The following is a 13,529-nucleotide window of genomic DNA, read 5'->3' on the forward strand; positions in this document are numbered from 1 at the left end:
TAAAAGAGATGGGAATACACCTTTCAAAGCTGCTTTGAAAGTAGAATGCTTGGGAGCCTCATGTATAGGTGATGGCTTTTTACTCCACATGGAAAATCAAAATATTGTGAAAACTGTACATCCATTTTTGCCTCAATCTAAGCTGCAATGAAGCAACTCAGCCCATGCAAAAAAAATAAAATAATAATAAATAAATCAACAACTGCTGAACTGCAATTACATTTGTGCTGAATGCAGTATGCAATGGACTACTTCCAGCTACAGTGCAAAATTTCTCCCACTAAAACCAAGCAGGTTTGCAGAATGTAAATTGGAATTCAGTTAAGGCACCATCTAACATGCACAAAGTATGCTTTAACAGTCAGGAAATTTCATGTGTCATCTTCAGTGACACAATCTGGCTTTAGTCTGATTTCTTGGTCAGAGGCTTAGTATTGGCTCTGACATGGCTTGACAACAGGCTAAAATTGACTCAAGGCCTTGATCAGAGCTGCCACAGCCATGGGACTCAAACATCCACAAATGCACTTTGTTGGTTCAAATTCATTAAGAGTTTTGGTGGGTAGAATTTTTACCAGTAGGCTTTATGCCAGATCAGATACTGTCTGTCCTCCCACAGTTTGCATAAAGTCAACATAGAAACATAAAACCACTACAGATTCTTTATCACACACTGTGGCTAATTTGACAGAAATGTGACTGTGTGCTTGTTCCTTACGAGGAATGGGTAGGTAATCTTGAGTGATCCAGTAGCACAGAAATCCAGCAGTAAGACAGAATACCAACTTATGTGTCTAACATGGCTTTTTAAAGCCATGACTTATGAAAAGGGAACACATCAGTTCAATAGTTCTTCTTGGATGATACAATGAAAGTTCAAGAGGCTTAGAAGTCTGAAAACTACGTTTCTATTGTTTTATAAAGTAAGTCCAAAGAACATTATAAACAAACAAAAACATGATTTGGCTTATCATCTTTGAATTCTCAAACAATGGACTGAGCTAAGTTCATGAAACTGACTGAAGACACTGAAGGTTGAATTTAAAAATGTTGAGTGGCTCTAATAATTTTCCTAATTTCAGATGTGATCTCAGTTTGTACACCTGTTGCCCAAATGCTTCAGATACACCAGATGTTAATTTTCTTTGAAGTCAGGTGCAAATTATTTATGAACATGTTCAGTAGCCAGTTTTCTCATTTCCCTTTCCACTCCAAGGGAAAATTCTGTAAGATTCTTTGACTTACCAGAATTTAGAGGACCACTGAGTAAAACACTATTCTCTGGGATTATTTGGTACGATATTATTCATGTCTTGTGTAATGTTTCCTTCATAAATACAAAAAAGTGGACTAGTGGGATGCCTATACTCAGTGTTTTGAAATTGTGCTATTAGCAATAGTAAAATTAGGACTATTAGGAAAAAATTGCTTTTAAAATGAAAAAAGGGTGGCTACTGAATAGCTACAGAGCACAGCTTCAATAAACTTGAAAGCAAAGAAAAATGTACTTTTTTCCACAGCCCAATGGAGGATCACCTTTTAGACCAGATTTAAAGCTTATTGTCAGGAGTACTGAAGTATTAATATATTTTACCTTTTATTTTTAGAAACAAGAAAGCTTCATTATAGTTACACAGAAGGATGGCCTGATTGCTAGAAAACTAATTTTGGACTCAGAGTTTGCATTCCTTGCTCAGCCACAAATTTCATTAGATCATGAGAAAGTCACGGAGCAAATTAATTGCATTGTCTAATTTTTAACAGCTACCTGAGATACTTAGGTCAGAAGACAGTTCACCCTAAGTTTCCAGTGTAGCCACAGGAAACCAAAAGGTCTTCTGGGATGGCTGTCAGCACTTAGGTGCCTTAGGTGCTTTCAGTTGATCTCTGGAGTCTTCTGTCTCTCTCCATGGAAGTTCTATGCCTCTGTGTTAAATGGCCAAGCTGCCCTGCTACAGTGTCTAAAGTCAGATGCTCTAAACACCCACTTAGGGTTAATTTTTAAAGACATTCAGGCGCATAAAAATGCAAACATTTACTCATCCGCATGAAGGGAATAAATACATTAAAATGTTAGGTGTACTGATGTTGTGATAATTAGGTTCATAATAAGTGCTGAGATTGTCATTGTTAGATAGGATTCCTGAATTATAGACATTTGCATTAATAACCTATTAATATAATAACTTCCAAATAGTCAGCACAATGCTTTTAAAACATGAACAGTAGGTTGATTTTTTCAAAGGTTTATTGAATACTGCATTCCTTGAATATAGATTTCTTGGAAAAAAACTCTTGAAATACTTGATAAAGTACACAAATACTTTTTGTGTAAATCCTGTGGGATTAATTTATTCCAAAGAGTACTAAATGCCCTACCAGGTGATGTATTAAAATAGTGGCAGATATGTTATCCTACAGATGCAGTACCATAGGAATTCCAGCTGGCCAGATAAGCGTTTGTTTGTTTTACTTTCTGTCATTTGGGAACAATGTAATTACTCCATCATTAAGATTCAGCAAAGCTTTCCATTTCAGAGCCCATTTTCAAGACATTTTAAATTGCACAAGCACAGGTAGGTTGATTTAGAAATTGCTTTGCTGCATCAGGGCTGGCACAAATTTGAAGGTGCAAATTTAGGCTACGTTATTCAGTGATTTTGGAAGAGATTCCTCCCCACATCACAAGATATGTACACAATCACATTTAATTTTCTTACTATTCCCTGAATGAGAGAAAAACCTCCTTAGATCTAATGAAAGCTACCAAAATCCAATTTTATAATGCAGCATGTCTGAAGTTACTAGACTTTCATTTAGTTTCATAAAGTCATGCATGGTCTATTGTGAGCTGCATGTTACAGAAGCAGAGAAGAAACAATGTGAGTAAAATTCAGGCACTTAAATACAAATATCTGGTGCAATATTTAACGTCCAAGAATTTCTAAAACATACACACTGGGCTGTCATATATGACAGGGGATGAACAGGAAACCCATGTCTTCCTAGGGCAAGGTAGAATAGATATCTAAATTGGTACTAGATCCCTGCATTTAGGTAAGTGAATCACTGTACGTGTTTTTTTTTTCAAAATACAGAATTAAGTTTGTCTTTAAATTTCTTATATCAACTTTGTTATTATGAGAACAAAAATGAAATGCTATCTTACATGAGTCTGACTAGATAGGTTGTTCCTGCTTGCCCCAAATAACTCCACATCTCCTCTCCTCTTTGTGCATATCAGGAGATATGCTTTGTCTGGTACTAATGCTTCAGTGTCCTTGGCAGCAGCTCAGAAATGGCTGCGATTTAGGAGTAGTGTGGCTGTTTGTAAAAAGTCTCATTTTAGCTCTACATTCCTTTTTTTTTTTTTTTTTTTATGCTTGCATTTTATTTCTCCTACAAAATGACTACTGTTAAAAGACCTTGAATCTGATTTCCAACAACTGACATTACAGACACTGAATTTCTACATTCTGGATAAACACACAGAGTATAAGATAGCTAAGCCACGTGCACCCTTCACTTCATAGTAATTATATGGTTGTGTAAAATATTCTGAAGGTATGTAAGGTCAGAAATTATGTTTTCTGTATAAGGCAAAATTCTAGAAAAAGGACTGTAAAAAGTATCAGTAATACTCTGCTGTTGTGAAATATCACTTTTTAAATTTTACTAAATATTCTGTTTATGATGTTTAAAATTGTCCACTCTTCACAGTAGTTATTCCAGAGGTGCTAATGAAACATTAATTATCAAATGTTTACTATGGATAATTAAGAACAGAGAAATGTATTCAAAGTAAAATGTTTCTTCCATTACAAAGCTATCAACACAAACATTTGGCACGGCTACATTGGTTTCCTGAGACTTGACTATTCACTTCCAGAAATAACTGTAGCAGTATATTATGTGGTTCATCCATCCACAACTACCCAGACTACATCTAGTCTGGTAGTTAGACCCTTTAGATGAAAACCTAGCCAATGTAATCCATATATATGTAATGTTCACCCTGTACTATTACAGTTCTCTCTATTTAGAAAGGAACTTTTTGCCCTAAAAAAATTCAAGGTTGGCCAGTGCAGATCACATCACCTAATACCCATTTTATTGTAGATGCTGCTGAATGATCGATATCATACAACCTCAGGCTGAGGGAGCAGAAGCCAGTATGTCATGTTGTCTGACCTGCATCTCACAGGACCTACATGACACCCAGTCAACCCTATACTGAACCTAATTATTTGGTTTTAGCTACAAAGACCTCTTTCAGAAATCATAAGCTCTTGTTTTGGTTTGATTGACTTGAAGGGTATCACTCTCAAAACCCTGCACTGAATTTAATTCTGTTCTTGTGTTACAGTTCAAGGGAAAATTCCAGCAGGGAGATGTTCTGGTCTGAGGACAAAGCTGTCACAAGGAATCACAGAACTTGCTATTGAAATAGCAAACACTCCTGTCAAAGATAGCAATAAAATCCATCCCTGTACTCATGTTCCTTATGAAAGTACACTTAAGTGTTCCTGCTTTTCAGTGGGGAAAAAATCCCAAGCCCAAAGCAAACAACAAAACAGAGCACAAATCTGCTTCTCAACAGTAAGTGCAGAAGAAGAAAATTAAGTTGGGGGAAGCACCACAGCATTACTGTGCTGTGGTTTGTGTAAGTACACGCAGAGGGAGTTTCAGATTAGGGTGAAGAGCAGCTTCTGGAGCCTACTGAGACTGGTGGTACTGATTTAATCCCTTGGAATCTTTCCCCTATCTGCAGTTGAAGATACACATTTCAACAATAATGCTAAACTTAACATTCAATGCACACTGTAATAATAGGCAAAACTCCTACAAAGTGTTCAACCACAGATAACTTTCAAGGAGTTATGCACTACTGCCAAGAAGTTAGATACTGATATCTCTGAGTGTTCATAGGATAAATTTGGCTCTCTTGAAGTACTGCCCAAACAGATGGGCCAGTTTTCAAAGTTAAAAATGAGCTTTCAAAATGTTCAGGAATGAGGAACGATGCACAGTTCATAGTGTCAGGACCACAAAGAAGAAAAGTTAGTTTGTGTTCAGCATATTCTATGTGCATCAATATAACAGACACATAAATTACAAATTCAGATGTACATCTTGGGGAATGCCATTTTTTACTGGACAAGGTATTATTATTATTATTAAGATGACCCTCTATATTACATTTGATGCAAGTCACATTAGGGTACTTGTAGAGGAAACTTTACATTGGGAAACAAGACTTGGGCCTGGTTATAGCCTTGCACTGGAAGAATTAACTACCTCTGTGGCTTCAACCTAGCAGTTCAGTAGAGAGAATCCTTTTCTCTGCTACTGTTACTATGACAGAAGATGGTGTAAAAGTATGGTATTATTTCTCTTAGTGTAACCATCTTTAAGAAATTATAGTGAAACTTTTTAGGATCAGGCCACAAAAACAAATTCAAATTACCTTGATCAAAACAAGGGGGAATGTGTGGAATGGTGAAATAAAAAATCCATGTTTTTTAGAGATAATCACAGATAATTTGGATTTTTTAAAATTTCACTTTGTTAGTAATAACTGTGAAAGTTTATTCTAATTAAAGGCATAATTTTATCACATTAATCAAGTGCTGTAGTTCTAAATAGCACACAGGCTTTTAAGAAATGGAGAACCTGATTTTCTGAAAGTGGGGTGCATACTGAATAGCTTGAATCTGTTGTGCTTTTTTTTTTTTTTGATATGTAGATTTAATTTTACTTGATAGACACCTGGATATGACTAAGGCTAACAAAAGATTTTTTTTTTTTTTTAAGAGAAAACAAATCTATTGAGTTGAAGACTGAAGAATGCCCAGAAATTTAGTTTTATGGAAAGTTGTCTTAGAATGAGGACTATTGCACTGCAGAAGCAAAGTATGAAAGAGTAGGCAGCTTAGGTGCATTTATGATAAAAATGAAGCCAAGACACACAGTTCAACTGTATTATAAACAAGTATTTTGGTGTTGGGGCATAGCAAAAATCTGTGAGCCTTTTAATACCAGCATTATTAATTGTCATCAAAGGTGACTGGGTTTGAATTTGTTCAAAGTAGAAGTTAAAAAAAGGTTACTCTTGAACAGAGTTTAGGTCAAATGCTCTCAGAAAACTCGTCAAGTTCAGGCACTGTTTCTTATTCTTACAATTGTTTGAAAGGAGAGAAACAGTAAGTCAGAAGAAACTTTCACATTCTCACCTGTGCAATGTTTGCTGTTCTATGCTGGAGCAATCAGATCTTTCTGTGCCTCAGTGTTTTGATGACTGTATTTTCTTGTGCTGCACTACTCAGAAAGCACTGGAAGCAGCAAGCATCAGGACAGACTATGAGAAGTAGAAAAATTAAAAATTTTAGTCTTTTTTTTTTAATTACTACATTCAAGTGAAATTATAATAGCATTACATCTTTGTTGATCTTTCCTTTTCTGCTGTCATGACTCATTGGAATCATAGCAAAGTTATGTGGAAATGCAGAAGTATTTAATTTATTTGTTAATATTCTAATTGTGATTTTTTTTTTTATTTGCCTGCCATTCTAAACCAATTACATGACTAAGCCAAAGACACAAAAACCTACCATGTATGTCAGGTTGCAGCTATGAAACAAGTTGCACAGACTGGGTGAAAAGTCAACACATATTTTCTTTTTGTGGCCAAACTTTTAAAATGCTGATTAGTATCAGAATGGAATTGCCACCCAAAGGTTTTTATCTCTTCCTGAGCCCAGTTTTCTACCTATAACACACACACCAGTTGTTCTTTCTTCTATTCTTTTGAAGAAAGTGAAGTTTAACATGCCATGTATATATACACCAGTGAATCAGTTAGACAAAATTAGTCTGGCCTGTATAAAAAGATAGCTGTTCGCAAGGAACAAACAAATCAAATCAATCATCTGACAGTGTAAAATTCCAGATATGTTCGCCAGTCCCTGTATATAAGAATTCTTAATCAACTCGCACACACACTTTGACTGTCAGCATAACAGAGAATAAACTGTTTAGAAGACAAGGAATCCTTAGTTTCATTGAAAACAAATGTCCTGCAAAATCATTTGCAACTCAGCTAAAATGAAAACTCTGAGTATTGCTTCTATTTTGGAAAAAAAATTAAAAAATAAATCTTTCTCTGACTGAAAATTTTGGTGTGTGTGTGAGGATTTCTTCAATGGGCTCAGGAAAACAGAAAAGCACGTTTGTCCCCAGACATTCTGTATTCTCAGTTACTGCCTCTGAGGAAGCCGAATAAAATCAGGTTTCTACATACAGCAGTTTCTGCCTGGCATTGGGCTAGACTCAAGTCATTCACCTCTCAACCAGGTCCAGTGACTTCCACACTTCTACCCGTTCTGCTTGGTGCCGTGTGACTGCTCTTCAGACAGCGAGGGGGGATTTTTATTTGGTAACGGGACGACATTGGTACTAACAGCCGTGGAAGTGCCACAGAGGGCTGTGTGAACACAAACCAGGGCAGGAGCCGTGTTCCTCAGCAGCACAGGCTGCAGCGGAGCAGGCCGAGGCCCAAGCTGCCCACGCTATGCTCGCAGGAGCTGCGGCTCAGCGCACGTCCTTGGCCGAGCCGGGCACCCAGCTTTCCCATTTTCCCAGCTGCTTGCTTGGCACGAAGGTAACGCCTTCACTTCCCAGCTCTGTGCACCCCTTATTTCTGCAAGCCTCAGTCACCAACTCCCCACCTCGCAGAGGCGCCGGGCGGCTCAGTTCGTGATTCGTGTGGCGCTGACAAGACGGCCCGGGCCCGTCGGGCGGCGGTCACCGCGCGGGCAGCGGGGCAGGGAAGCCTCGGGCCGAGCCCCGCGGCGCTCCGGGGGCCGTTACGGCCGTTGGGGGCCGTTATGGCCGTTGGGGGCTGCCCGCCGGGGCAGGAGCGGGGTCTCCCCATCCCCGCAGCCTCCCCGCCCCGCTGTCAGACCCGTCCCGCCGCCCCGAGCCGGGGCAGGTGTCGAGGCGAGGCAGGCGGGACGCCGTGGGTCGGTCCCCCCCCGCTCCCCGCCGCCCGCCCCCGCCGCCGCCCGCAGGCGTGTGCCGGGGAAGGCGCTCGGTGCCGCTCGCCGCCCGGGCGGCGCTTCCACCCCCCCTCCCCGCCGCGTCCCCCCTCCTCCGCAGCCGAGAGCAGCCTCCGCCCGGCAGCGCCGGGGCCGCTCGCCGACGTGCCTGCCGCGCTGCCGGGACGGCGCCGCCGCCGATGGCCGCCCCGTTGCCCGCCGTGCCGCCCGGCCCTCGCGGCGAGGTGCGCTCCCCCGGCCGGCACCCGCCGCCGCCGCCGCCCCCCGACAGGTAAGGCCGGGGTCCCGAGGGCGCCGCCAGCCCGGCCCCGGCCCCTGCCCGCTGCCGTCCGGGGGCTGGGGGTGCCTGCACCGGGCGGGGCGGGGAAGGGGGCGAAGCGGTGGCGGGGCGACCCCGGCCCGGCCTTGCCCGGGGTGTGGGGAGTTGCTGGGCGGCGCTGAGCGGGGCTGCCCGAGGGGCCGGCGCTGGGACACGCGGCGAGGGGAAAGTTAACGGCGGGGCGGAGGGGCTCTGCGCCGGGCTGCCGGCCCGAAACGTGCTCTGAAAAGTTGCTGGATGGGCTGGTGGTGCCCCGGGAGGGGTTCGTGCGGCGCGTCTGCTGCCGTGGGTGCGTCCTCCCCCGTCTCTTCCCCTTTTTTTATTTCTAAGAGGTTTCCCAGTTTGAGGCGAAGAGGGACGCCGCTGCCGATCCCGCCTCGCCAAGCCCACCCGAGCCGCTACTTCGCTGTCAGAGCGGCTTCCCCTGGCGCTTGGCAGAGCTGCCTCACCGCAGCGATGCTGCTGCTGTCACTGCCGCTGCTGGGGATGTGCGCGCTGTGTCTGGTACCCCTGAGGCTAGTCTGAAAGGCATTGATCTTTATTTTTTGTCCAGGAAACTGCGAGCTTTTTTTTTTTTTTCTTTTTTTTTTTCTGTTTTTTTCTTTTTTTTCTTTTAATGGAGCATCCGATCAAGTTTAGGAAATATTGAAATGCTGCATATGCTATTTTTCACTCCTCCTTAATGCTGAGTGTCACGTTAAAGGAATGTGCTCTGTGGGTTTCCAGAAAGAAAACCGTCGTCAGTCGCGTTGTTACCTTACCTTGATGGCTTTCCACACTTTTATACCAATTAGTATGTGAAATCTCAAACGACAATAATGAATGTAATAAAGTTAAACATTAAGCTTGGAGTCATCAACTCACACATGTAGAGAAATCTCATTATGCACTGGCAGAGTCAAATACCTGGGGTGCTTTGGGTGCTGCTCCCCAAATGAAATCAAGTAGGAAAAGTGCTCTTTGATATTTGCCGTGTGAGAAAACCATGCAGGGTAATGTGCCCAGCATTTTAGCCAACCGTGTTATTAATGCGGCACTTTAAGGCAGTGTATAACGGAGCTCTTCAGCAAGTACAGCAGCGATTAGCTTCCAAACTCTTGCAAGTGCTGCTTGGTGATATTTACAACACAGATATATTTAAGTCACCAGAAACTACTGAGACATTTATTTTGTGATGGAGCTATGGAGATTCAGATACAAAAGTAATTGAAGATGGAAATGAGTGTATGCTCATTTGCTTTGCACTATTTTGTCTTGTCAATCACTTCGACTCCTGATTCTGGGGAAAAAAAGAGTTTCCATTTGTTCAATATATAGTTGTGATGTACTTGGGAAGTATTGCTGAGATGTTACATGTATCTGCTGTTGTAATATTTGTACATAGGGAATGGCATGAACACAGGGACAACAAAATATTTACTAATGTCCTGAGGAGCCAATATAAATATATCCATGCTCTTAGTCTGCAAAGACTTACACATATTAAAACAACTTTATATTCAGAGCTGAGTGCTTGGATTGCTTTCAAGTAGAGTTAAGCACTATATGTTAATAGATTCAGCCTACTGATTAAAAAATAACTGCACAAAAAAGCTAATTACTGCAACCAGAAAATATCGTGGTATTAGTGCCTTAGTATGGCATGCACTGTAGTTGGTTACTGCAATTTTAACAACATTTTTTTTGTAATTATCTCTTTTTATTATGTATTCTGTTGAAATAGGAGAACAAAGAAAGACGACAGTGTTTTGGAGATCCCATCAATTCCAAATCCTTTTCCTGAGCTGTGTTGCTCTCCGTTCGCATCCGTTTTGTCAGCCAGTCTGTTGCCCAAGGCAACTTCAAGAAAAAAACAGGTAAGATTTTTAAATTATTATTTGACAAATACTAAATTAGTTTCATGAAGGCTTGAAGAAAACCCAAGTTACCTATTAAAATATTTTTCTAATAAGGGTGTTCCATATTTCTGTAATTTGGTGAAATTTTCCCTGTAGATCATCAGTGCTTGTAGGCAATGAGGTTTCAGAATCTGTGACTTAAGACATGACTATTCTTACATAGGGTCTAAATTGGACTGTACGGATTTTTTGGATGAAGCCGAACCATGGGCAGGCAATACTTTACGTCCTTAAATATGAAGTTAATTTCTTTCCTCCTCTGTACCTCCAAGTATTGTCATCAGTTCTATGGCATGGAGGGCTTTAACAATCACTGATCAGCTCCTTTTTTTTCTGGATGTCTAATTTTTCAAGGATAATGGAATACAAAAGAAACTGAAGGGAAAGGAACAAATGCTGTGTACGTGGCTATATTTTGTATCTATGTGCATAGTTGCTGTTATATGTGTGTCTCTCTATATGTCTGTGTATGTTGTGTGTGTGTGTGTAGTTGATGTTATACATCTGTATATATATGTCTTGATGATGTTACTATATTTCTATAAATACCTTAAAGTGTCAGCCAAGGGAAGTTCTGAGTGGGCAGACACATCTGGTGGTGCTCTTGGTTCTGTTCACAAGCAGTGTATTTGTTTTCCTGAGCAGAGATAGAGGATAGAGTTTCCAATTAATGGAGATTACTGGTGTTGAAGATCCTTAGAAGCTTACCTGTTCCTTTTTTCCTTTTTTTGAGACTCTAGAGAAGTCTGACAAGGAACACTTGTGAGACTAAGGGTGCTACTTGCTTCACATTCTCTTTTTTTCTGGTGGTCTGAAAGATCTCTGTCTTAACAGCTTTAGGAGCGATATTGGAGGTGTAAGAACTTTTACTGATGTTGCTAATTCAGTTTTTAAATTTGCATAAAGAAATGGTCTGGAAGTTGAAGCTTTGTGTAATTGTATTAACCTTCCTGAAGCTGACCAGCCATGTCTGTTTCTGTGCACCTGCTGGAAAGAATAGATGCCAGAGACTTTACTAGGAAATTTCTGGGTGGACACCTTAATGGGAAACATTTTCTTATTTTTCCCTCCCGTCTCTTGTGAAAATCATGTGTGTCTGGGAAACTCTACTGATTCAATCTTGTCATATATTGTATGTTCTCTAAAAATGGCTGTGGTGTCTTTCTGACTATTTGTATCACTTTTAATTCTTTCCTACGATAGCAATGCTAATTTGGAGTATTCCTGGTCAGTTTATATGTAAGCACTGCAAATACAATGGGGTAAAATCATGTTAGTTTCATGCCTGTGCACTGACAGTCGTTCTGCAGAGGCAGGAAAACCACCAAACTGGTAACATTATCTTTCAGAACATAAGGACTGGGAGTCACATTTTAAAAATTAGTTCAAATAACTCTTGTTGCTGGCTTAAATTGCACTCATTGTGGTAGTCTTCATGCTTGCAACTGGAAAGTAGATTTCCCAAGCATGATTTAACACAGAAAGGTCAACTGTCTGCATTTGAGGCCTGTCATGTTTAAAATTACTGACTGTCATGATCAGTTAAGCCAGTTAAATGTAAGCTTCAATCTCTGAGAAACTGAAGTTCATGGCTTCACTGATTTCACTTATGTTTTTTTAGACGGGCTCTTGTTACACCTTTTGTGACAGTTTCTTCTTGCAGTCCTTTCATTTCCCCCATTTTACCATTGAAGAATGTAGTACCCTCTGGTAAAAGCAGGATCAAGAAACATTGGTTTACTTGCCAAAGAAAGTTAAAATAATAGTAGTGTCTACAGAGGGCCTAATCCATTTTCCAGAGTGCAGAAAAATAGAGAGGAGTCTTTGTATTTGCTGGAGGCATTTTAACAAGACCACAGTTTTCATCACAAAGCCTTTTACTTAGGTATCTGTGTATGGCCACTACTGGAGAAATGGTACTGGGCTACGCAGACCTTTTGTCAGACATGGCACAACTATTCTTTTGTTATTAATCTGAAGCTATCAAAGGTTACGACCAAATGGGAAGTATTGAGTTAAACTTGTAAATCTGAAATTCAGGTTGAAGTCTTCTAATATCTTTGTGAAATTACTTAGATATGAAAAGGAGAGGGAGTGAATGCTAAGCAGGTGTGCAAAAAGGAGGAGCAAGCTGTGGCTTTGACTTCCCATAGTTAGCTGTGGGGGCTGTGCTTGGAAATGTGGTATTTCCACACCATGTTCTGGGTTTGCCTACACAGCTCCTTCTGCATATACCTAATCACTATACAAACCCATAATTGAATATAGCCCTGAAGAGCATGGATATTACTATTGCAGTGTGATAATTTCCTAACTCTTAAGAGAAACAAGAGGAACCAGGTACACTTAAGCACTCTTTTTTTTCTTCTTCTCCTTTTTTTTTTTTTTTTTGTATACAGTGTTGACAGCTGCCAGAATAATTTCTGCTCACTCTGTGATGATCTACATATGTTTTCAATGATTCTTTTAGATTGCTTTATTTCTGATTTAGTTTCTTCGTCTTCTGTGTTTTTAATTTCAGGTATAATAAATAAAAATTACAGAGTGAGTTTCTACTTATGTCTAATAGGTAACTATTATCAAAATATGTGTTTCAAAAAGAAAAAAATAATTCATGCCTCTTTTGTCTTATTTTTATCTCCAGAAAAGATTTTCTATTTCCAGGGAAAAAAGAAGTTGTCAGAAATATCTATCTGTGACATTACCACTCTCGTATTCATAACACCCGTGACATCTGAAAGGTTGAAGTTCTTAAATATCTTTCTTTTTCTGAGTAGATTATTAACATTATTTAGAACTCTTGTTTTTCTAAACTGATGTTCTTACTGTCTTTTCATGATCTTTTATCATAAATACTCTTAAAGCATTGAACATGCTGCTTGAACAACATATCTGTTTGTGGAGCAAACAGCAAATTGGTAAAAAAGCACATAGCGGAATGGTGAATTATCTTTGTGCTTGGGAAGTAGGAAATCTTTGTGTCTGAACATTACTTGGTCTGCCTCAAAAACACAGCTGTTGATCTAATTCTTCTTCCTGCTGTTTGGAATAATTGTGTGTTATATTCTCACAGACTCATAATCCTAACATGTTAGCAGTAGTTAGAAAAAACTTATTTCAAGAGGCAACCTTAAATTTTTACTTATATATATTTTTTTAATTTAAAAAAGAATGGAGAGGGGAATGACAGGGTTCAAAAACAAGCAGTAATAGTACAGAGTCAGTATAGTGACAAATTTTATTCTCCTAGAGAGA

The 13,529-nt window shown here is 40.1% G+C and overlaps 1 protein-coding gene across 4 annotated transcripts in view; it reads left to right on the forward strand.

Annotated features, from left to right (window-relative positions):
* The first annotated feature begins 8,134 nt into the window (after window positions 1-8,134).
* GRB14 (growth factor receptor bound protein 14) overlaps window positions 8,135-13,529 on the forward strand; it is a 65,205-nt gene continuing 59,810 nt past the window's right edge. For 3 of the 4 annotated variants that reach the window (XR_014694462.1, XM_084524046.1, XM_084524048.1), the window contains exons 1-2: window positions 8,135-8,328; window positions 10,100-10,232. Coding sequence is in view for 3 of the 4 variants with exons in the window: in XM_084524046.1 (XP_084380172.1) it covers window positions 8,237-8,328; window positions 10,100-10,232 (225 nt within the window). In the remaining variant the exon portion in view is untranslated. Of the gene's footprint in view, window positions 8,329-8,731; window positions 8,892-10,099; window positions 10,233-13,529 lie in introns of those variants that run through there. The other variant, XM_084524047.1, reaches the window with a different exon arrangement.

The sequence above is a fragment of the Aythya ferina genome (assembly GCF_964211825.1).
Source record: "Aythya ferina genome assembly, chromosome: 6".
Classification (NCBI taxonomy): Eukaryota; Metazoa; Chordata; class Aves; order Anseriformes; family Anatidae; genus Aythya; species Aythya ferina.